We start from the raw sequence: 26,375 nt of genomic DNA, 5'->3' as shown, positions 1-26,375 counted from the left end.
ATTTTACCTCTTTTCCCTTGGTGTCGCCTCTCTCATACCACTCCACAGTGACGCTATCGGTCCCAGGATTGATCCCACTTATACAAGCCGAGTGAACTCTCCCTGTGAAAAGATGATGATGATCATTAAGTAAAGCAAACTTTTACAAATTTGCTTGTAAACAGTATTGTAATAGAAAACATCTAAGTATATTGAGATATTCATTGTCACCACCATCAACTAAGACACATGTAATTAATTCAAAGAAGCCTGTTGACATGCTACAACTGTATTGGTTACTGTTGAAATGCTACATATTTACATGCTGTTTCTTATTTTGCTTTACAATGTAAATGCATCACAATCTAGCCTTTGAGCTACTACTTTGCATGATATCAATAAACCATCATCAATCAATCAATCAATCAATGCACTGCAAGCAATGTCCACAATTTTTGACACACACACGCACACACACACACACACACACACACACAAAATCAGATCTTTGTATACTGCTACCGCTGATGTATCAAATCACCATTGACCACTGGAAATCATCGACAATTGATGGCGTATTACCCCCCCCCCCAAATCTTTACAATTAGAATCTGACTGCCCATGCCCCCTAACTTTGTGATATTACCTTGTAGGATGCCGAGCTATCATTTTGTGAGAAACTTTGCTATTGAGTGTTGAATTTTCTTATTTTTCTAGAAATAACAGCCATAGCATATAAGGTTACAGACATACATGGGAATTTCTCAGTTTGTTAAGTGTATTTCAAAAAAAGAGCTTATAGTGTACTAGATACTAAGAGTGAACTGTCCATATTTGGTTTGGCAAACAAAGGAAGTCAAGTTTTCCTGAAAGATAATAAGCAAGAAGGAATACAAGACCATGGGAAAGCAGGGTCACATCTACACAACTCAAGTTAGGTACATGTACACACTAGCTTCATAACATCTGTTTAAATCATACTTTTGTCTTGTTCTTGTAATTCCTGACTGTCCACAAATTTGACTGAATTTTAAAACTCAGAGAACAAACGCCTCATTGACGTTACCATAATACAAAACAGATGATTGTATATACATAATATAGTATATTTCGCTGTTTTCATTTTTGTGAACTTCACAAGTCCACTGAAAAAAACATTTTGCAAATTCAACTTGGGAACATTTTGCATAATATACTGTATCCCAAAGGAGCAATGTAAGGTACATACTCTCCTTCCATGGGCACTTTATCCCAAAGAAAGAGTTTTCATTTCTCAAAGGTCACATGTGATATACACAAAACAGTTCATGATTACCAAACAGTTTCAGTGACAGTGGACAAATTGCAAATATTGCTACAGTTTGATCATTCAATGAGTGACTAATCAAACATGGAGCCATCCTGGGATCAGAAAAAACAAAACAAACAAATCTTACCAATCCAGTTCTTTCATAATCACAATAACATTGGTAGTTGTTTCAAAATTGAAATGGATAATCCGATATCTATTAAACCTCATTTATGTATTCAAGATCAGTGAAATTAATTTTCATAAATCATTAGTCAAAATATATTGGGAAATTGGGCGATTTTTCATTATGCGTACATATGGGTGGAAATCACTGATCTCTGGAAGACCGAGATCATCGGTGGAAAGTAGTTGCTTGGCAGAGGTCTGCGCTCTCAGAGTGCTTTTCTAGTTAGAAATGCTAACAAGAGAAACCTTTCCCTTTAATATTTACTTGGATGAAGAGTACACCTACGTGTATGTCCATTTCTATCAAATCAAAATGAAAAGAAAATATACTTTTGTTATTATTATGTTTACATAAATATGCCTGTACTGAACCAAACAAAGGAGGAGTGTCCTAAATGACACAGTATAACAAATTGACACAGGATCAAAAAGCTCTATTTCATATCCAAAGGTTTATCAAATGAGCAAGCAAGCATTTATTTATAAATGCACAACAAAATATGTGCATAATAAGCATGGTGAATGTTTTGTCACATTTATAAGGTACCATTGAGGACAAATTGAGTTTTCTCTCTTGGCCTCCCTATTTGGCATTTTGACTCTAATACATGACATATGGTCAGAGGCATCCATCTTCTGCACACCCCTCCCCCCCCCCCCCCCCCCACACACACACACACAGCTTCCCCTGGTGTCTCCATCAACCCTTTGTGAATCAGAAGGGCAGGCCTTTGTCAACTGGCACCCATCCTCAAACTACAGGGGTCTCATTTACAATGTAAATTCTTCAATGCAGCAAGTTACAATAAGACATGGTGCTTATCAACAACACAGGAAAAGCAATAAGTTAATACATAGTTGAATAAATGGTAAATAAAAATAAAAACATAGTAAACAACTAACCATACTAGATACTGTAATCCCTCTTGCAGCTCCAAGAAGCTATGTTTCATTCATGAAAATGAATGAAACATAAAACTGAAATAATTACTGCATGCACTCCTACAAGGATGCACATTTGCTGTCTTCCTGTTTTTACTATCCCTGAAAATTGTTTAGCGTTGTTTTTTCCAGTGACATGTCACTGTAAAGGTATGCATACAAATTGTGCTTTTCATTTGACAGGTACACATACAGGTAGACAAAGGCCACACAGATGTTCCATGAGTTTTTATCTAGGAATGACCATAAAACACATGGCAAGATAAGGTGAAAACTGGCAATATATTGTAGTTTATGTCCTGTATACACTGGTGCATTCATAAAGCTCTCGCAGTGGCCTTGAACATAGAAGAGCTCCCACACAAATGTAAAAGGAAGAAACACAGAATTTTAAGTTGGAAAATGAAATAGACACGATGATGCATTAATTACAGAATGTTTTTGAATTGTGCACCCCATACATCTATCTGGCCATTTTGCAAGATCTCAGGATTTGTGAATTGCATGAATTCTATATTTCACTGGCCTTGATATTATCACAACATTAACAGCAATTGCTTGATAGACCATATTAGTTTTTAAAACAAATTCTTACTTGTTCATATGAACTTTCAAACGACTTCACAATTTTTAGCTAGATGCACAAATTCCTGCATTTTCCTTTTGTGCCATGAAGTAAAGTTAAAATCAAATAATTACATGCTTAACCCCTCACTGCACTGGTGGGGGGGGGGGGGAAGGAGGGGGTGCTAGGATGCTCCCTTCCATAGTATTTGGTGGCTGAATCATGACCGCTGGGAATTTTCAGATTCTCGTTTTGTCACTTTTTTGCCCTGAAGTCTCGCACATGTTTGTCTTTATTAGACATACGTATGTGAAATCATCATTGTCAATTGGTATGTGAATGTCATTAATAATGCTCATTACTGCATATTATGTATAAAATTAACAAACTATCAACACACAGTGATTAAATCTTGCACTTCTTCATGCTGCTCTTTCTGATAGAAACTGCACAAGGTTTGGAAACAATACTGTACGAGCTGAAATTTTCGCGAATTGCTAGTACTTGGAGGACATTTTCGCGTGTTGTTAATTTCGCGGTTACGAGAGTCTAACTGAACTTAGTTAATCGCGCGTTGTTATTTTCGCGGTTCGAAGGCGATTCGCGAAAATAAAACCACCGCGAGAATTTCAGCTCGTACAGTAATGTCTGTCAAGTATCACAATACAAACCATAAAAAACACAACAAAACTCAGACATACAAAAGTGACAGGTATTTTGTGAGGGGAAATTGCAAGTTTTTCTACGCAGAGATGACTCAACTGTTTTGTGCTTGACATGGATATGACATTTTCTGGGCAAACTTATCTACAACAAGACAGGTACTCTCTCAACTTTTACAATTCATAACTACTTTCTAATCTGTGTTCCAATTATACCCCAAAATTCTCACTTATTTACTGCTCTGATTTTAATTGTTTTAAAGCAAAATAGTATTAGAATTAAATTACCATAGCTATCAGGTCTCCACACCATCACAGCAATACAAAACATATTTCTCCCATTTGCCTGAATGGGCATTTACATGTAGGAAGCAGCCCAATACTTTTTCATATTACAGTGAACGCAAGTGCTCTGTTCATTTTACTTTGCCAGTAGAAGTTCTAGTTTGTCTGGGCTAAGAGGCAAGCACATACAGTACATGCACCCTGAACACTATATACCTGTCATAATACCCACAATGCCATAGCGACAGGATAGTGGATGCCTGTCACATGACCTTCTTGGCCTCTACACCATCAAATACAAACCTTTGTGTATACCCCTCAACACTGCTAGCAGCCAATGTGTCCAGGAGTGTTTTAATTATTGCAACAAATTTCAAGGCAAATCACACCTAGAGCAAGATGTGTGAAGCATAATTATAATGAAAAAAAAAAAAACCCAGCTGTTGGTTTCCCAGCCTTACATGTACACTACAGCAGGAAGATCACAGATAAAAACAACAATTTCTTTGATCTGAAGTTTCCCTTAAGCCCGCCGCACACTATACGATCCGACCGGTCGTACGACCTAAAGACTGGAAGTGTGACGTCACAGTCTTGCCAGTTTCCAGTCGTACGACTGGGTCTTAGCGCCAGTTGCAGAGATTTGACATGTTGAATTTCTACGACCGGTCGTGGGCTTTCAGCCAATCAAGATACTACAATGCAAGCGCACACAGTGCGCACTGCGTGCGCTTTAATACTCATTGGTGAAATGTACTGAAGACAGAACAGTCATAAGCCTACTCGTAAGGTCTGATCGTATAGTGTGCGTTGGTAGGTCGTACGACTGGGTCTTATGGTCCTAAGGTCGCATAGTCGTGAGTCGTGTAGTGTGCGGCGAGCTTTAATGGCACAAGATTATCTGAATTAATTTTAATGTCGGACAAAAGATAAATTTTGTATGCTGTTATTGGCTTTGGATACCAACCTTCCGTAGCCTGTGCCATTTGGTCTTTGTGCATATAAACACATTCTACAATTGCATTGCCCCCCCCCCCATTCTTCTTGAACTTGTTAGAACTTCTTCTTCTTCTTCTTCTTCTTCTTCTTCTTCTTCTTCTTCTTCTTCTTCTTCTTTATAATATCAAGTCATGGAATTACCTCGGTCAGTTTACAATGTTGTTGTACAGGGCCGGCGCAGTGTTTTCATAAGTGTGGGGGCCCACTTCCGGGTTTCATGAGCTAACAAGCAAAAAAAAAAAGAAGAAAGTCCTCAGCTCCTCTCTCCCATCCACTTCCGGGTTTTTTCAGCTGACAAGCAAAAAAAAAAAAAACTAGAAATGTCGCTACGGCGACTGGTGTATGCCTCCGCCATAATGCATGGTTCTCCTAATAGGTCTATAGTACAATGTCTTAACAATGTGTGATGACAGTTTCACACAATTGGCAAAATATTAAAATGACAGGTTTGCCACAAATGTGCTGAATGTTCACTTTCCTAGAACTAGGTTCAATTGGATGAATGATTAAAACGTCAGAGTGCAGGTATTTGGGGAACTGATGATTTTCACTTGACTTTTGACCCTTTTATCAGTTTATGCATTGAGTAATTTTCAAGGTATTGAGAAAAAGTATAATTTCAGTATCAAATGGTAAAATAGTACTATCTAAACCTGACCTTTGACCTTTGACCCCACAGTTCCAAAGAGAATCACTGTTAGGTAGAACATGCATAAATATGTAAGTTTCATAATACCTTGAGTTACTTTTGAGATATGGAGGAAGAAGTGCGATTTAGCACTTTCACTTGACCTTTGACCTTTTGGCAAGAAACTTCCACAGAATATATATTGGGTTATACATGCATACATCAAGTTTTAAAAAAATCCTTCAGGCACTGCATAAATATAAGGAAAGTAGTGATATTTTGAGGAGTTGACCTTGACCTTTGACTCCCTGACCTTTGACCCATGACCCCCAACTTCCCTAGATAATCACTGCCCATCGGTACATGCATATATACTAAGTTCCATGAAGATACCTTGAACCATTTGCGAGATATGGAGAAAAACATGAAATTTCAACCTTTTTTTCACAAAATGACCTGTGACCTTTGACCTTTGACCCCGGGACCCTAAAATACAAACAAAGTATTATCCCCCCAGGATATACCTTCATACCAAGTTTGATGCAAAACCATCTCACGGTTCTTGAGATATCGACAAAAACAAAACGGGACGGACATACGGACGTACGGACGGACGACCTGAAAACATAATGCCTCCGGCCACTTCGTTGGTGGAGGCAAATAAAAAGAAAAAAGGTCCTCAGCTCATCTCTCCCCATCCACTTCCGGGTTTCTTCAGCTGACAAGCAAAAAAAAAAAAGAAAAAAAAAATGGTCCTCAGCTCATTCTCTCCCCTCCCATTTCCCGGTGTTATAAAAAAAAAGGTCTTCAGAGAAAACACTTAACCTTACCGCCGCCATACTTCAAGATCTCTATCTATTTCTATTTTAGTGCCACTTACGTACTTCCGGGTTGAAAAAAAGTGTGGGGGCCGGAGCCCCCACGGCCCCCACGGCTGCGCCGCCCCTGTTGTACATCTGACTGCTCAAAAAAGCAAAAGCCATGTCCACACACAATATCTATCATGATACATGTATACAATTGCACTTTTCTACCCTCCAGAGAGCAATCTGGACATCCATTTAACAGGGTGTAGCTGAAATAAACACAATTAACAGCTGCCCAACTCAGAGGCTCTAGAAATGAGGAAATACACGTGTATTTAGAATGAATTTAGTGAAGCAAAATATGAATAATGCAGCTATTAAAAATTGCAAAAGAGCTTTTTTTTTTACAGTTGTAATTTTCCAACAGATCAAAATATGGAATACATTTTCTGTACAGTTTCACGTATGAAAAAAAAATATTATGTAATGTCTAAGAACAGCTATCATATACTAAAACATCAACTACTTTTACATCATTGTATTGATTTAAAATCCTAAATCAACATGGCTGTTGTGAAATTGTTTATTTCAGCCAGTCAGGCTGCGAAGGTGGTTAAATAAACTATGAATTAAATTGAATGTTTATTTAGTGGTGAAAGATGTTCATAAAGTGGGGACACAATGCTGAAAAGAGCTTATTTTCTGAAATATACAAAAATGTTCCAATTTATGAGGAATTGTCAGGTTGGCATGACAGCATGATGATTTCTAGGCAAGGGTGTTTTCATTTTGCTATCAGCTCACCTTCAGATAGATTCATTGAGACAGATGCTAGTTATCTTGAGCAAAGAGAACCTTAGGATGAGGGGGATGAACAATTGCTCACAATAGTAACTACAGCACATTCATTATATCATGTATATGTTCAGTATATCAATGTAGATTTTGTTCAGTAACTACGCTATCAGGTAAAATTTGGCCTGAGTGTCCTTTGTCAATTCACATCATGATTTATTTATGGTTTGACTGCACTACACTCAAAATATTGGTATGAAAATTTCTATGAAAGTCAGATAATACATGTACCCAACATCAGTTCAAGTGATAACAGTTTGATTTGGTACATATTTTTTATCATAAATTTTGAAATGACTGATGACAAACTGGACAGACATGAGAAAATATTGAAGAATTGGAAGAGAATCTGTATTCAACGTCCCATCAATATGTCACTGCTGTGACCAAGGCTACTAACACTGCTTTAAAAGCACACACACGCAATCCTTCAATATCAGCAGTCGGTTCGGTCGGAGAGGGGAACTCCACTCAGGTTGACTCATCCCACTATTAACACACAGGCAGGTCTGACTCCTTTATGACACATTGCAGTGTGTGTGCTACTGAGACAGCCAAGGTATATTAGCATGTCCCACTATTCACTCTTACAGCAGGCTGGGGAACAGGAGCACAGGGAGTGCACGTGTGAGCTACATCCATAACAGAGATGGAAGACTCTGTATCAGCGGTGCCAATGACACTGCATAAAAAGATTACGGCTATGCTGTAGACTGAATTCAATTTCTCAGGAAGAGTCTACATTCTTAGGACATACCAGAAAGGGAAATGGAGATGACAAAGACAATTACACAGATTTAATGCTAGCTTGTTAATGCTATACAATATATCACTGTCAAATTCACAACAGCCGACACAGTCCAACTATAGTCATGCTTCTGCAAATATTTTCTAAACCTGTATTTGTTTCTTTCTACTAAATTACATCGATGGTGTACAATGTAGCACTACACATATGGAGGAGACTGTCATACTCAAGTATGTACTCTGTATACGGTACATGTAGTTGCATGGGCTCCAGTTATCCAGAATGCTGAAATGGCTGCACCTACGTAGGAGGCCTACCACACATACAGTGTGAGACTGCTACTTCTCCAGGACATATTTGTGTACAGCTGACAATTGATAGGCTGGAACATTGTCTCTAAGAAGGGAAATATCTTGCATGAACTTTCTTTTAAAAAGGGACAATGAATGCTTCTTTCGCATTCTGTCAATGTGGTTCTCATATTTGCTAATTTTGAGTCAGTATGAAACTCTATTTTTCTCTGAAAATACAAATCAGCAAAAATTATCATACTTTAGTCACTAATACATGTGCATAATTTGCATACCGGTATCTTACAATTTGATTGTTGAAATGAAAACATTAATGTGTTGCTAATACCTCAGCACTATTATAAGGGAGAAAAGACTGAAGATGCTAGGAGACACCCTGAGAATGAAGGATGAAAGACACGTCAAAACTTCATTAGAATGGATGCCTGCAAGCAGAAAAAGGAGAAGGGGAAGGCCCACAAACACCTGGAAAAGAACAGTACTTAAGGATCTACAAACAATGGGAGTAAGCTGGGACGAAGCAAAGGATATTGCAACAAACCAGGCAGAATGGAGGACCACTGTTACCATCCAATGCTCCACAAGGAACAGGAGGAACTTAAGTAATACCTCAGTGTACCTCCAGGCAAAATTTGCATTTATTTTATCAGATAATCAGTCTTCGAGATGTGCGTGTGTGTGTGTGTGTGTGTGTGTGTGTGAGGGGGGGGGGGGGGGGGGGGTCAAACTGACCCCGGGGCCCACCAGTAAAAACTTGGTCTGAAACAGCCCAGTTGAAATAGGGTTTGGGTAACTACATCATTCATTTCTAATTTTCCCACCAGACAATACTTGTTACTGGACATTCCTGAAAAATGACACTTCAAATAAAGTACAATTTGTGTACAGTGACCTCTGACCTCCTATCACCATCACATTAAACATTAAAATAATCTTTACCCATTTCACCAAATTACTGAATGTACAGTGCATGACCACCAGATACTCCTGGCCGGTGTACATGTAATGGCTGGAATCACCAAGTTAGTATCGAAAAGTACAGGTCAGGGATGCGCACCTTGTACCATAAAGATAAAGAGCAGTGCAGTATTCTGAGGGCTGAAAAAGGTGGAAAACTTTTTTTTAATGAAACCTGCAAAACTTTTTTTTTTGGAAAAAAAAAACCACCCAGCACAAAACCCCCTGCAAGAAAGGAACAGTTGGCATCTCTCCAATAGTGACCATTGACTGTGGTGTGTACATGTATAACAATTTTCATGAAAGTTTCACCACTGTAATGCTCATGAATGTAAACAATTTCAATTTATTTGTACCCTACCCAGCAAAGTCGCCTACTGTAAAGCAAGATTTTTTTTTCGAATTGGGAAGACAGCCTTTTTCATGGCTTGAAAATTTTCATAAATTGCCACTGCCATTCAATGCACATAGTGTGGACAAGAACTTAAGAGTGCATTTCAATTTTGCAAATCTTAGCTCTTGCGAAATTCACAAAATTAGTTCCTGGTTTTACAGTAGATGATATTCCCATCTGAAGTAATGTCTAGACATGACAAGAGATATTGCAAATTACCGGTACAGAAACCACTACTGTAATGTTCATCTATGACCTTTTACTCTGATCATTTCACAAAAATAATTTTCTGTTATAAAAGTCATTCATTTCCTGCAGAATTATGTTGCCAACTGACATTTCTTGGATTGAGCTATACAGTAGAAAAATGCTAACTTTAGCCAAAGTTCAGTGACCTTTAAAGTCACACGGTCCCGGCAGTTTAGTCGAATGCGTACGCGGGCACATGGCGCAAGCTTCCTATAGAGACCTACGCTATAGACTCCTCTTTAGCGCTTATGCTTTGACCCATTTCCCCGAGTTCGAAGAAGTCCGATCCACTGTAGTCAGTGGTCCGATCACAGTTTGGCTCATGATTCAGCTGAGGGGAATGACAGCTTTTAGCAAACTTCTTTTGTGATGTCATACTAAGAAGCACATATGCATGCACCCATGCATTACTACAGACTGCATGAATGCACAGAGAAGACAACGAAGGCAACGTTACCTAGCAACACCTACGTGCTTTTCTCTTGATGACAGCTCAACTTTGGCAATCTTCGTATCAATGCTAACGGTGATCGGCACTATCATTCAACAGCGCCCTCTACACTACCGGGACTATGCGCCTTTAACTTTTGGCCTTTAGGGATTCTCCTCAATATCCAATCAGCACATCTAAAGAAAATTCAGAAAATTCATTGAGTAAGAATAAGCTCTGGGACAGACAGAATGCCAATCTGAAGACATTTATGACTCCTTTGAGGCAGAGACATAGAAAATGTAATTCATGTTTTGGGGGGTCCTGGGTGTGATGTGCTTAAGAAGAAAGAGTTCACATTAGTGAGATCCACAATCTTACCTTAAAAATCTGCTGTTTCCGGACACAGTTAAAACAGGTTTACAAAACATATTTTGGGGTTGTGGACAGTTTAAAGGGATGGTACATGTACAGTATTGGTAGAGATGAGAATTGGGCTTTTAACTTTTCGCGAGATACCAAGAAAACACTTATGATATAGTACAGAGCATACCATTTTAAGAGGAATTCAAAGTTTATTTGATGAAAATCGGGTTTGGAATGACTGAAACATCCAAAAACAAAGTAAAACAAAGCGATCGTAATAAAGTGTGGGTCCCACACTTTATTAGAATCCCTCTTTTTTGGATATCTCAGCCATTTCAAAACCAATTTTCATCAAAGAAACATTGAATTCCTCATGAAATTACATGCTCTTTCATATTTTATAAGAGGTTTATCATTATCTCACCAAAAAAAAAGTTAGGAACCTGAAATCAAGTCTCAACCAAAACTATACGATCCCTTTAACACTTGAACATTTGCAAATTTTTTATAAATGTGACCTGCAAGATTGATACACCATCTATACAATGCCTCTGTCCAACAAGAAGGGTAGTGCAACAGATATATTGGGATTACATGATCTAAAGCAACCTGAAAATCTATGTCTAAACATTTATGGCAATCAGCAAAGAAAGCACTGTAGAAGACGAGCTTATTGGCAAAATATAGCAATGCAAGTGTTACTTTTGCCATAGCTGTATACCGGTATACAGTCAACAGTGAGCTCATCCTTTCCCCTTCACAGTTGAGCGGATGCACCACCAGGCTCTTAATATTCCAAAAATTTCTTCGTCTACTGCTTCAATGAAAGTCAATGAATGGTACCATGGAAAAAGAAAATATTAGGGCCCTATAATGTTGTAAACTGCAATCAAATGTTGATTAGAGTGTCTCCATCAATTGCAATCCTTTAATAATCAGTAATAAGAGGAGGTCAATTAGTAATAGTAATTTAAATTGACTGGACTTTTAATAAAACGATGTTATAACTTTGAATCCCTCTTAGAACTGTATGCTCTTTAGCATTTCAGAAGAGGTCCTGAAAGTCTTCCTTGAGAACATGATCCACGATGTGATTGTGACATGCACTGTCACTGCATCGCTGCATTTATTACGATCTCTTGACTTTGTCTTTACATACACGTACAGTGTATCCCAGCAATTTCAAAACCGATTTTCACCAAATAAAACTTGGAATTCCTCTTAGAATTATACGCTCTTCGGTATTTCAGAAGAGGTTTCTGATTATCTCACAATAAAGTTGGAAACCTGAAGCTCCATCTCAATCAAAACTGTACCATTCCTTTAAGTTTACAAATCAATGACATTTTGTAGTAAAACTGTTGAGGTGCCTCAGCAGAGATGTACTGAGGCAGCTACTGGTTCCTTGATGACCTACAATTGTACACAAGTTAAGATCCATAAATACTATGTATTGTGTACACAGATTATGGACCAGGCTATCAAGAAGAAAAAGAAATAGAAGAAAAAGAAACAATGTTGATGCAACTTCAAGGTCTTAAACAAATCATGCCTCAGTAACACATTTTCCCCTGTAAAAAAGACAAAACAAAATTGACACAAATAGCAATCATTTCCTGTTTGAGCACACATTGATTCCAATGTGACCTCCTGGTTAACATGTACACAATGCAGTAACAGCACAAACTGATACTATGTGCAGTGTACATGTATACACAATCACTATCTTTACTCAAGGACACTGGCTGACTCTGAATTACAAATGTATGAACTTTGAACAATCAATCTGCAATTTGTAACCACTCTCTGAGAGAATGCATCTTCACCACATATCCTTCCATTCTCTTAGTAAAGAGTCACATCCTTGCATAACAAGATGTTTCAAACAGTAAACAAAACTCCTTTAACTAAAGAAAACTTTCTTGGCCAAAGAGGTTTAAATGTGCTCTTTTGCATAGGTCTACAGAGTAGAACTGCACTGTCGGCACATAATATTATTAAAACCCGCCGAGGACAAGTCCCAAGTATACTCAGGCAAAGTGTCTATGGGAAATGCGTGTTGAAGCAAAACCAGTCTGTCCTCAATGGGTAGAAATGTACTGTAAGGGTACCGACAATATTTTGATTTTTTTTCAGTGGTTAGAGGTGTTGTCTCTCTGTCTCTGAGGATGTACAGATTGTATAGTGGAATACAAGGTTGTTATGTCCCAAATAAATTAGGAGTACAGCAAAGTTTTGTTCTGTTTACTTTCTTCTTCTTTTTTGGGCCAATGATTTCACATCTGGTGAACAAACTATAACAATTGTGTGAAGTCATGAAGCAGTCAAATGCAGTGGCTCCCGTGAGATGCCTATTGGCTCACACACAGTAATTTAGCTTGCAAGGGGGGACCCAATGTTTGTTGTGTTATGGTACACTAAGTATACAGAGCACTCCCATTATAACGCACATGGTTATAATGAAATTCCAGTTACAACGAAGTAAAAATTCAGGCCGCAACGTTACTGGCTCTAATTTGTATTGTTTATTTGTTCGGTTATAACAAAATTTCGATAAAGATCTAATAAGGAAAGAAATCTGCCAGTACCGAGGACTTCGTTATAACAGGAGTCCACTGTGGTATACAATATACTTTGTCATGAGAGTTTCTGGCTAAAACTACAGGTTGTATGGGCAAATTGACTCCAAAGCAGTACTATTCATTGAGGGCACAGACCCAAAAATAATACTGTACTTTCGGTAGTACATTTGGAGACACCAAGGCCCATACATAATTTCAACCAGAAACTCATAATTAGATAGAGTATAATTGTTTTATATTTGGTATAAAAAATTTCAGTAAAAGAAAGGGAAAATATGAGGTGAGAAGTTATGTGGTAGATGCAATGGTGTGGATAGTGTTCGTTATGTTGAGTTTTCCCCTGTAGTTGAAAATACTATACTCCCGTGAAGCTCTTTCAATCAATCACTAGAGGATTAATCAGTCGAGGAATAGATATCATACCAGCCAGGCTGGCAACTCACAAATTCACCCAACTCCAGTCAACCAGGCTCTACATTTGTAGCAGAAGTAGACATACAAGCATTTCATTTTTATTTTCGTAATATTACATGCATGGTAGGTATTTGACAGAAAAATGTGGATGTCTAGAGGAGTTTCAAAATATTTCTTGACTTTCCCAGTTCTCCTACTAGGGCATAGGGGATTCCGTGAAGCCAGATGCAGTCTCTGCAGGGCATGTCCCAGATGAAATAAAACACAGACTGACCTTTCAGTCTGGGTAGACCTTTAGACCGATCACTGTCTCTTCTCGCTGGGCTTGCTAGGCTTCTTAGTTCTTTCAACAACGGTAACATTGGTTCATGTAACATGGTTAGTCCTACACCCTAAGGGCTGACCACGACATTACATGTACCAACGTTAGATTTAGAACATGAAGAGAGACGGTTAAGACAGTATGCAGATCTCACCATCGCATCGGTCTGTAGGCCGTACGTATGTAGGAACAGTGCTGTGCTACATTCTCATTAAATGTGGTTAGATTCCACGCAAACTTGTAGCATCCACTGAAACCATGCTTATTACCCATTAAATTTCCATAGGAGTGCAATCAGCATCCTGGCTTCCACATCAATAGAAGCCTACAAGGGTGCACTCACATCACTCAACCACTAAATGATGTGGCTTTTTTATTTGCACCTTGTATTGTAAGCACCATCTGTCTGCACTGCACGGGACACTCACTAGTCCCCTCGACGCTACATTCAGAGTGATGGATCCTGTCAAGTACCGAAGTAGAAGAAGTAGAAGTAGAAGAAGTACCGCAGTACCTACTGTTAGATTCTATTGAGAATTCAGAGGTACCAAGTCTCATGCATTCTGCGTGAGACTCACGTATTTAGGGTCCGTCTCACGATCTCACGCATGGCACCCATTTTTCTCACGCATTGGGACATAGGGTTTCTATAGCTCGAAGGATTTTGTGGTACCGGTAGTTGCAATTGAAGGTATCCGGTACATATTGTATATTTCCCTTTTGTCTTTCAAAATAAGTGAAAAATAGTCACTTAAATATGCACCAGATTGCACCATTAAGAGCTAAAAATTGAAAAAGCTCCCTACCATGGCGGGGGGACACCCTCCTCACTCGGGTGCATGCGAGTGCCGAGACACCGAGTCGTGAAAGTCTCACTCAAAAACATTTCTTGAACTTGGCATCTCCGAGAATCACTCTACCGCAACTCAGTCTCTCAGCTCAGGCCTTTCATCTTAATTGTGTGGCATCTTTCATTCGTCTTTTTTTTTTTACATTGAAGGCACCCCTACAAGTCAACATAACCTCATGGTGACCGGCCTGTAGACTATCTCTGGTCGTCAGGAATATGTTCTGCGTAGACTGCGTCTGACTTCCGGAGGAGAGCTGATAAAGTCAAGAAAATAAGACTCAGACGGATTTCTCTGTCTACACTGCCATTGGCCTACCATAACCAAGTTACATGTATGATGTAACTTATGGTTTAGACGCTGCCTCTACATAGAAAAAATGCCAACCAAAGGCAAAGTTAGAGACTATGATACACTCCACAGTAGGGTCTAATTAGATCTAACGCAAGGCCCGAGTCAAGAAATGAATCCATGCCATGCCCACGGCCATGTCACACTGTTGACTATCACAAGATTAATATCCTATCCTAAGCCCAGTTACAAAGTGAAACTGTTCTATGACTATGGATTACATTGCGATTTAGTCGTGTTAATCAAATATCAAAACCATTGCCTTGGTAAGAACCTTGAACCTTGAAATGATAATCCCTGTAGCAGCTCACTGGGATGGGCTGAGCTGTGCGATGACGACATTGGCCGACGGTGCTTGAAAGTGCTAAACACAGATTTTTACTTTTAGAGACTTAAAAAAGCAGAACCGTCGGCCAGGACGCCATCACATCACATGAAATGTTTGAGTAATGTTGAGTTTGACAGTTGAACGTTATACGCAATCTAACGTTAGACAGAGGGTCTACTACCAAAATCCTTCGGTATTGCATAAGATTGGGGTGGTATTCTGAACTGCTATCTTTACTGTAAATTAGTGTATGTTTACCATCACTCCGTTGAATATCGACGTTCATTCCAACTCGCAGATTAAATCCCTCGCTCATCTTGCCGGTATCTATCAGTATCACCATGCGATGACGAAACAAAACTCAGGAGGTGTGCCCAGTCGGTTCACTGTGAACAATGTCTTATGTGTTGACTATTTAGTCGACTTATGACAGGGATTATCTGACTAGCTCACTAGTATAGTGCGATAACGAGTCCATCCGGCAATGGTTTCAGTTGCTAGCTAGCTATCGCCAGGGCGGCGGGCGCGGGCGGCAAAGTTCGGCAGGCAGGCAGGCTAGTGATATCATACACGCAGCCGTAGCCAGGATAGAGAGACCTTCACCGACTGTTCCACGGAACTGATTGTACGTACTTGTACGTACACCCGTACACCGTACGTTCGAACATTACTATTCAAACCAAAGTGTAGTACCGGTAGAAGCGCACGTTGATTCAAATCCACATCACAGGTCACCTTCTTCGATCGTCGATTCAAACGGCAGTTTAGTGCACGCGTGCGCAGACATTCCATAGACACAATACTCTGAGCTCGATCTCCATGGCGTGCGTCGATATACTAATTAATCGACGACGGATATCCACCTCCCTCGTCGATGGAGGCAAGCGCTGGCAACAAAGTGCTACATTATTTTGGTTTGTTTTTTTCAACTACTTGCTCGGTCGGGCAAGCAGATTTTCAAATTGTTGCAAAACACTTGCGGAAACATGAATTTTACTTGTCAGAAAAGAAAGTCTAAAGAATAAAAGAAAATGATAAGATTAGATATATATCTCGGGCAATCATTCTTTTGCATAAACAGGACACTCTGGAGAAACATACTTGGTTCAATCAAGTGTTGGTGTTACATATTGCATTGGAGTTTCTTCACTTAAGTTACTAGTGTTGGAATGTTGCTGAAATGAAATTGAAGTGCGTTGCATCACTAAAAAATCATTATCTTTGTGCTTCTAGTATCTGCATGGTCGTGAGTTTGTACGTAGGGGAAAAGCGAAAAAAGGGTGGCTTTAAAACTTTTTGTTTGTCCAATTCAGGCAAGCATTTTTCTCATTGTTCCACTAAGAAACACTTGCCCGACTTTGATTTTCACTTGCCCCGGGCAATCGGGCAAGCATCTACGTAGCCCTGGAAATCACAGAGATTTTGCGTCATCTCTTTGCATGCATCAAAACTTTCTGGCCGTTTTGACGTCCACCGAACCCATGCCCGGATCTACCAAGTTTCATTCCCCAGCAACCCATCTCATGAGACTCGCGTTCACCCGGCCCAGCAATCATTTTCTCATATCTCCCAAGAAAAAAACAAAACAATAATGAAAATGTGTCAGGTAGATCAATAATAGATATCGGATGTGAAGCTAGCTTGTGCATACATAGTAAGGAAACCTCTTCATTATTTATTCATTTTTTTTTTTTTCGGCTAGAAGATACAACTTATATACGGCTATTTTCCTTTCTAAATGCCAAACGCGCGGGAGGGGGCCAGGGAGCTTTTGTATTCTTAGAATTGAAATTCAGCACTCTTTGGGACGAAGTTTCAGTCAAAGCTGAAGTATGAGAGGATGTTTTTAAGAAAAAAAAAGACCAATATAAACTGTGTTGCGCGTTACCTCTCATGTGATAATCAACAGTTATATAGGCGCAGCAAACAAGCGGGAGGGGATAAATTAATATGTCAGATTAGCGTACAGACACCTTCACAGTCGAGTAAATTTGATATCTATTTCAGCAATATTTGAGCAATTTGTATTCGCGCACCCCCGTGCCTTTACCATTGTCTACCGCCCATCGTTTGTAAATAGGGATAGCGAAAAGTAATTACCATCACAAAGACATACCTATCTTCCCTGGAAAGTGGCTGGTGATTATGCAATGAGACACGAGTCATTTTGTCTTCGCATCTGAGCGGCAGATCCAGTTTGACACATACTTCAAATATTTTTGAGTGGCGGCTTCGAGCATGGGATCAAAGCGAATAAGACTGTTGTGACTCCATTTCTCGAACCGCCTTGATGAAACCAGGGAGGTGTTAGAAAAGGAGAGACAACTCTTCGTAATTCATGCAAACACAATCATGTTTTGGTTCAAAGCGTTACAGTGGGATGTCTAGCATTCCACTATACGCTTTGAAGTCATGCGCTGCACCGCTCTAGTTGCAAGGCGAAGTTCGGAGACGAAGAACGCATTTCACCTTTCGTTGAATAACAAGCTTTATTTCCCGTTAAAATTTTAAATGAAATACTCAATTGATTAAGAGTAGTTTCGGAAAGAATTCAATATTATAAACATGTATTTCTAGTTTCTTCGTAATGCGCAAATTGAAATGAAATGAAAATTAGGCCATCTTAAAAACCTAATATTTTTCTATAATGCGCACATTTCCGCATGTTAGTTTTCTATCCTTTAATCTGGGATATTTTGATCTTTCAAATAAAGTACTCCGCTAAAGCGTGCACCAGCGTGCTTTTAAACTATTTGCTGTTAAAATTGTCAGTTTTACACTGCATTTTGATTCGCTGCTCCAATTCAAAGTACACAAATTCATTGTTGCCATCACATTGAAAGAGAGAGAGAGCGAAATGCAGTAGGGACAAGTATTTCTAGATGTGAGAGCGCTAGTCCCGATTATTGATGCTCTCTTTTGTCAAAGCACCTGATTTCCACCTGTAGTTAAGCGCATAACTTCTCGGCGGTGCCGCACATGACTTCAAAGGAGAGCAGGAATTGTCTCTCCTTTTCTAACACCTCCCTGTTGAAACGGTGCCCAGATCAATCGCTACTGTGAGAGATTTTATTCCCACTAGCCGACGTAGCTGGCGCAAATCGATCCGGGGAATGGGATCGTATTTTGAGGAAAGTGAGTATATTGCTCCACCGCAGGTCTCGTTTGAAAGTTTTTCCTTGTAATTGTTTGCGAATGTGGATGGCTTCCCTTATTCATCGTGAGAAAGTCTCTGGCTAATAGGATGGAACACTTCCTCCAGACGATGTGGTGATTTTCACTGGCCACATATTGTCACTGATTGCCGACTTGTGCATACACAATATGGGAGGTGGATTCCTTAATTTTCCCTCTTGTAAAGTGGGATGAGCTATAATTGCATCAATCTCTTGTTGTGTTCATTTTTAGTGGTGTAAATTTTCCTAGCTGTTTCTCCAGTGTAGGAGTTCTCACAGTTACCACATGAAATCTGGTGGCATACACCTGTTTGATCATCGATGGATCGTTTATCCGTACCAAAATGTTCCTGAGTTTTGTGTGTGGCTTGAACGCTGTGGAAATATGAAATTTAATTTTGATAGATCCTTTGCAAAGCTTCAGAAATTCCCTTCGTATATGAAATGGTTACCAATTCCTTCGTTTGACTGGTTAGCTATGTCGGTGGATTCTCCTTGGTCTGTTTTCCACCATTATTCTCCTTGAGTATAAGGCGAAAGTCTCAACAAATATAGGGGATACAATTGCAGCTGATTTGGGCAACACAAACTTCTTATATCTATAGTTGACATTCCAAAGAATCAGATGAATCTTTTCAGCGATGTGCCACGTGTACAGAGAATAAATGAAGTCAATCAATTAAACAGAAAGCAAGTTTTTGGGACTTGAGTATTTCCATACACCTTTTGACCCTTGTCCTCTGACCTCATGACCCACAATGTTCATCACAGATGCTGGTAATATGAACAAGGCTCCGTGTTCTGTTTAATGTTCAGCAGTTGATATTGAAAATGTTGTAAATGATCGCTGATTTACATGAAAACGGAATACATGCATGATACATGGTGTGATGTTTATTTCCTGTGCCGTGCGTGTAACTGTTACAGTTGTTAGAGTCACGTTCAGGAACAACTTCCTTGTTATTTAATCATGGTCCAGTCTGCATCAAAAAGAAACTCAAATACTCTCTAAAAAAAATCGAGTGAAAATATTCACTCTTAAAGGAGTGAATACAAAAAAGAGTGAATTTTGAGTGAAATTGGAGTGAATTTTGAGTGAAAATGTTCATTTTCACTCATTTTTGAGTGACCTCAAGGATCACTCGAACTGAGATTTTGGAGTGATCCCTGAGGTCACTCTATACAACTAGTGAAAATGAACATTTTCACTCAAAATTCACTCCAATTTCACTCTTAATTCACTCTTTTTTGTGTTCACTCCTTTAAGAGTGAATATTTTCACTCGATTTTTTTAGAGAGTACTCATTGTGGATTGAGTGAATATAGGAAATAATTATTAGAACACATCAGTGAAAGTTTACAGAAAATCGGTCAATCCGTATATAGGAAAGTTATGAATGTTTACAGATTTAAATAAAGTGAGAATTCCACAATTTTGTATTGAATATGAAAAGTAGGCCTACTTGATATAGGGCCCTAATGGCACGTTTTGGGAAATGCTCTGCTCTCTAAAAGATGCATAGGTATATCAAGTTATATTACCAGACTACCGGCTCTTCTAAAGACAACTGGATTAAAATGTGTGAACATATAGGCCTATTTTATATGATACAATATTATTAGGGCCTACCTACGACTACTGGAATAGTTTGCTGCTCCTGGGTTGCTGCTATTTGTACGAAATGCATTAATGTAAATGCATTTATAGTAATTCGTACAATAGCAGCAACCCAGGAGCAGCAAACTATTCCAGTAGTCGTAGGTAGGCCCTAATGATATTGTATCATAAATGACCTTCAACACAATGATCATACGTATGAATTAGCAAGAACGCATGTTTTGTATTATTATTATTTTTTTTTTTTGATAGAAGATAATTTTGACAATGGAATGCAATGAAACTAAAGATTAATACATGAACCTGCAAACAAAATGAATGCCGGTGAAAAGAAACGTCAGGCAACAGTTAATCTATCTCATAAAAGAGAATTTGTAATGATGATAGCCAAAGAGATTAACTTTGTATAATATCGTATTTTGGAAACTATGGGCTCCGAACGCCATTTACTGGATACCACAACAAGTCGAATGTATAGACCCATTCACCATAATAGCATGATGAAAGTATAATTCTCCAGGTCACACGAGCTATATGAAACGAGAAGTATAATAAATCCCTTGTGTACAGGAGCAAAATTTTGGAAAACTCACACATAAAAGTCAGAGGGTTAATACGCATTGAGGAGGAGCGGGATGTCGAGGCATGGTCTTAGTTCGTCCAGTTAAGTCTATATCTCATTTTGAACATTGATCATCGTAACAAATCGACTACCTCATATCAAATACCGTATCGGGGCAATTACCCCCCCCCCCCACCCTTTCCAAACCCGGCTAAATAGTGGTTAGTGATAAGGTTAAAGTAAAGATTGGGGTTAGGTTTAGGGTTAGAGTTTGGGTTAGGTGAAGGATTACGATTAGGGTTTATAGGGTCAGGGGAAGGGTCTGGGGTAATTGTTCAGGGGGTGATTGCCCTAGACACATCAAATACATCTCGCATCTCAAAGTATAGTCGATCATACTAATCACAGATGACAAAGTATGAATCCAAGTGCAGTCATAGGGTCTATATGTACAGGTCAGAATTTAGACTGCTGACGACGAAAGCGAAAAATCGACCACCTCCACGATTTAGGTGTCTCCCTAAACGCATCAGAGGTTTTCCTCGCAAGAGGAGATTGACTGATCAGAGGTTTCGAGAGGCGCATGCGATGACAAAAACAAAACAAAACAAAACTGATCAGAGCCATCAAGCTGTGCGTGCAGAGATGAAACTACTGATCAGGGCTTTCGCGCTCAGTGCCCTGTTTAATAAAACTCAATAACAAGTTGCGATAGTTGTTGTAAAGCTAATACTGAAATCCTTGCATCTGATTGGCTGAGAGCAAATTTGTCATAGAAATGTGGCATTTGTTAGTGATAATATGTTTTATGAAACGGGACTAAGAGATTTTCTTTGCTCATGCAGGGTTAGAAACCTCCTATCAGTAGTTTTGGGTCGTCCGTGGAAAGTTAAACCTCTGATCATTAGTTTTCTGTTGCTTGCATGGAGTTGTGGTGCAAAATCTCTGATTCGGTTTTCTCTTCGACTTTTGCAACACATGGCGTTCCATAGGACCACCACACCTCCCACGCACGGCACACACTCTTGCACACCAAAGATCACACAGCGATGCGCGCTTTTTGCGCTGTGCGCGCGCGGCATATTCAAAATACATGCACATGTACACTGTATACAGTACAAGTAGTAGGCTCATCCGACAGGCCAGCAGCCAGACGGACGCAGTATGTGCGACAGCCCAGCGCAGCAGGCCGCAGCAGGGCCGGTGCGGGGCCGGCGGCGGCGGTCGTCCGGCGCGCGGCGGCGAGCCTGGCCTACATACATATATTATACAGCAGCTAGCTCGTGGTCGGATCGTGTTTATCACTGCAGGTACTCGACTCGTATGTTTCCCGAAACTTGATCGAATTCACAGCACGGTTTTATATGGTATGTATGCATAATACCTTTCGATCTCGTGCATTCATGCTTTTTGATGTAAGGTTATTTTATCTGTTTCGCTGCAATTAACAAATCGCGCCAAAAATATTCTAACATTAGCATGATTATTTAGGGCTAACCGCAGCAGCTGAGCGACCCCAATACGTGCTGTTACTGTGTACTTTAATACAGCGCCCCGTCTTATAAAGCCTTCAAATCAATCACAAGTCCCAAAATCAATCGCAACTTGCCTTGCAGCACACACAAAACTTGTGACTGATTTCTATCGCAAGTCTTTGGACTCCTCGAAACTTATATTTTCAGGATCCTCATGACATACCAAAACATAATCAAGATGTTATATAACACTAGCTTCTACAACAGGGACGAAAAGTGGCTGTTCTAGGTGAAATTTAATGTATTCTATTGTTTTTCATAATTTCTTATGTATTTCTTTGTTTTTCAACTTTTTCAACTTTTGCTTTTTGAACATGAACAAAACAAATTCAAGTAAGTTTCGAGGAGTCCGGGGGGGGGGGGGGTGTGCACAGTGACCCCCCCCCCCCCCCGCCTTAGGTACCCTACTATGTAGGCCCTACATGTAAGCACATAGAATCTACATACATATATATATATATAGCACACCCTGTTGTCGTGGAGACAGAAGAAATACATTTATGTCGAACGCACCCACGAAGTTAAGTGACTGTCGGTTTATCAAAAAGAAAGATATGGATAAATACTTAGTAAAGCATACCACCTCCTTAAAAATGAGATTTAATATGTGAAAATTAATTTTTTTTCATGCAACAGTAACCCTTTAAGGACGGGGGGGGGGGGGGGGGGGGTGGTGGGGATCCACCCCCCCAAGTTTCGTGCTTTAAATCTGTCGCGAGGCTTCTTGACTTTGTTTGTTCAAGTCTCGCACAACTTTTGAGACCAAATTTGCGACATCCGCGTATACTTTTGCAAAGTCATGCCCATTATTGTAACGGAATGTCCCGCCAAAACGGGCACAATTTTGTGATTTTGTGTACATTTCCTATGGAAAACAGGTACTCTGTCATGAAGGTCATGAAAACCTGATTATTTTTACAATTAATCACTTTCATTGATTAGTTTTGTGCTAATTATGGTAGAAAAGTGGTCAGTGACAATTTCCAATAGAAAAACAAAGAAAAAACAAAAGTTGAAAAAGTTGAAAAACAAGGAAATACATAAGAAATTATGAAAAACAATAGAATACATTAAATTTCACCTAGAACAGCCACTTTTCGTTCCTGTTAACATCTTGATTATGTTCTGGTATGTCATGAGGATCCTGAAAATGTAAGTTTCGAGGAGTCCTGGGGGGATGCACGGTGACCCCCCCCCCCCCCCCCCCCTTAGGTACCCTGCTAAGTACGTGTAGTATGGTTGGGGCACCACCTATCTGCAGGGCACCTTCCCATCGGCACCCTGTGTATCATGGCTGTTTATGTATAGAACGAAAAGGTACACGCGGGATTATGTGTCATTAGCTATAAAGACAATAAAAACGAAGAAACGAAAATCAAACTCAAACAAACCAAGCTAAAAATTACACATCTGCTCAGTAACGACGCATGGCTGTGAAATTCACGTGTATTACCTATGGCCTTTGAAATTCATGTGTATTACCTATGCTGTGAAATTCACGTGTATTACCTATGGAGGGGAGGGGGTGCCGATCGCAAGGTACCCTTTTTAGCTGCGGGAAGAAAACGGAACGCACGCACTAAAATTGCGCTATTTTAAAACGGAGATTCATAATCAACGAGACGGTCACGACATTCAAAACTGCAGTATTTATGGCATATTTGAGGTAAGAATTAGGCGGATTTGTGTTATATTTTTAGAATAAACAAGCTACAGATCCTTAGGGTGACGATAGGTGGTACCCCCAACCCTACATAGAAACTAACAATAGAAGCTGCACAACGACGAACTAGCTCATACTCTTTGGTTAGTACATGTACATACAAATAATGACTGCTATGAGGGGCACAATAAAATTATGGGCCCAAGCACAAGGTGATGTCAAAACCATAACTATGCCTGAAGCGAAGCTGTGAGGGCATAGTTATATGGTTTTCACATCACCGAGGGCCTACATAATTTTAAGTGTGCCCCGAATATCAAGCTGTCATTATTTGTTTTATATACCGAAAATATAGATTCTTCTTGTCTGATTGGTTAAAAGGTTACCTGAATTAAACAAGGACTCGTAATCAACACTGATCAACAGCGCGGTGGTCGTATCATTGGTGCGTACCTGTATAAATGAGCGATCTATGTGTACGGGGTTGCGACTGTCTCCAAACCTATTTACACTTACAGGGCACAGTTGATTCTATGCCCCGGGCACTGTAAATCATGACGTCATTTTGATCAAAAATGGGGCACAGCTATTTTCATGACTCCACTTTTAACCAATCAGATGAGAGGAATCTATATGAGGTATGTACCGGTAATAGATTCTAAATAATGTTTAATAGTTAGATGCTATTACCCTTTGTAGTTGTACACAGCTCTATACTATGTAACACTGGAGGTCATAAAACTGCAATAATTTGAAAAATATACGAGCTATATATGGACTAGGGGTGGTATTCTGAAATCCTTCCTGGGAAGAAATTTCTTCCTAAGTCAGGATTTTTTCCTAAGTGGTATTCTGAAAATCTTCCTAAGTTTCTTCCTAAGTAGACTTAGGAAGAAACTTAGGAAGGGGGCGGTAATATGCAAATTTATAACTTAGGAAGAAGTTGGTATTCTAGAATGCACTTAGGAAAGAATTTTAGGAAAATATTTAGGAAAGCCCCACCTCTGTCCTAAGTACGTTGTATACTAATGATGCACAGGATAGAGTGTGTTAGTGAAGGTGCGGCGCGCTCGAGAGTATTGACAATGGTGCGACATGCACGAGGCGCAGCCGAGTGCATGTTTGCAACCGTTGTCAATACTCGAGAGTGAGCCGCACCTTCACTAACGCCACGAAATAATCCTGTGCATCATTAGTTTTATAAAATGGGTCGAAAACTAACAGCATTATTCACGTACCTTTGTGGGTCAATACCAGTCAGCTACATGTAGCACTCGCTCAAAAGTCAAGATGTCCGAAGATGTTCGTCCCAAACATTTACGCACGTCGCACTCGGAAATCCCGCACACTCACCTAGTACTGTACGTACGTATAAGAGTATACGTACGCCACGTACTGTTATGCACAAGAAAGGCCGCCGGCTGTTGTGGCAGCCCGCGGCCCGAACTAGAAGTTGTTTACAGGATTGACAGCGCGTATAGTAGCGCGTCGTGACGCACTTGTAACAACTGATTGAGTGCGCACTGCTAGTGTAAAACATTGTGACGTACGTCAGGCCAGGGAGGTGGAAGAGAGACTCTTCTTAGTGCTTACCTGAAGAAAATAATGCACGCACACGTGACTCATTTCAGCGCTTCCAATTGGCTACATTCTTGAACCCATTTTATAATTAAGAATAGCAAACTGCAAGCATCGTGATAGGCGCACTTGTCAGTCATTGCGCGCACATGTACTTTGATGCGGGAAATGAGCATGAGAAAGGGGACATGCCGCGCACTCGTGTATTTGACCCTACGTCATAGTAATATGCGATTGTCATTGGTTAGTTCCTTATGATACGGCATTTCATATTGGCTTAGGAAAGGACGTGGGCGGGGATAAGGATGGCCTAATTTGCATTAAGAAGTGCCTAGGAAGAAATTTCAGAATACCAATTTTGTCTTTCCTAGGCACTTCGTAAGTTTCTGACCTAGGAAGAAACTTAGGAAGATTTTCAGAATACCACCCTAGATACACATTTACTATCAAATGCTATAACAAGTTAGCTCTATACTTGTCAATTTCTTTCATTTGAGTGGTATTTTGATACAATTGAAGTACATTTAGGCGTTGTTTTCTTTTAAAAAAAAACACCTATGGGGAAGAAAATACTAACGTTAAGTAGTATACGATACACATCAACATTCACAATTTTGGCAATCTACAAATTGTACAATAATGGCAAATTGTTTATGCTGAGAAAAGCCAACATGGTCCATTCTTGATGATTGATCCATTTTATTGTATCTTAAACATATGCCTCGCTCTAGACATCGATGACCAA

At 39.6% G+C, this 26,375-nt stretch overlaps 1 protein-coding gene across 1 annotated transcript in view; it reads right to left on the bottom strand.

Annotated features, from left to right (window-relative positions):
- Positions 1-16,012, bottom strand: part of LOC139717972 (kinesin-like protein KIF2A) — a 49,097-nt gene extending 33,085 nt beyond the window's left edge. Inside the window, exons 1-2 of the mRNA XM_071629455.1 lie at positions 15,757-16,012; positions 8-102 (exon numbers count right to left, since the gene is read on the bottom strand). Of these exons, the coding sequence (XP_071485556.1) occupies positions 8-102; positions 15,757-15,841 (180 nt within the window). The 5' untranslated portion in view covers positions 15,842-16,012. The remainder of the gene's footprint in view (positions 1-7; positions 103-15,756) is intronic.
- Positions 16,013-26,375: the final 10,363 nt, after the last annotated feature.

This window comes from Diadema antillarum, unplaced genomic scaffold (assembly GCF_040938485.1).
Source record: "Diadema antillarum isolate AM-2024a unplaced genomic scaffold, OU_Dant_1.0 scf00000086, whole genome shotgun sequence".
NCBI lineage: Eukaryota > Metazoa > Echinodermata > Echinoidea > Diadematoida > Diadematidae > Diadema > Diadema antillarum.
The sequence above is the reverse complement of the archived record's forward strand: the minus strand, read 5'-3'. Positions and strand labels throughout refer to the sequence as shown.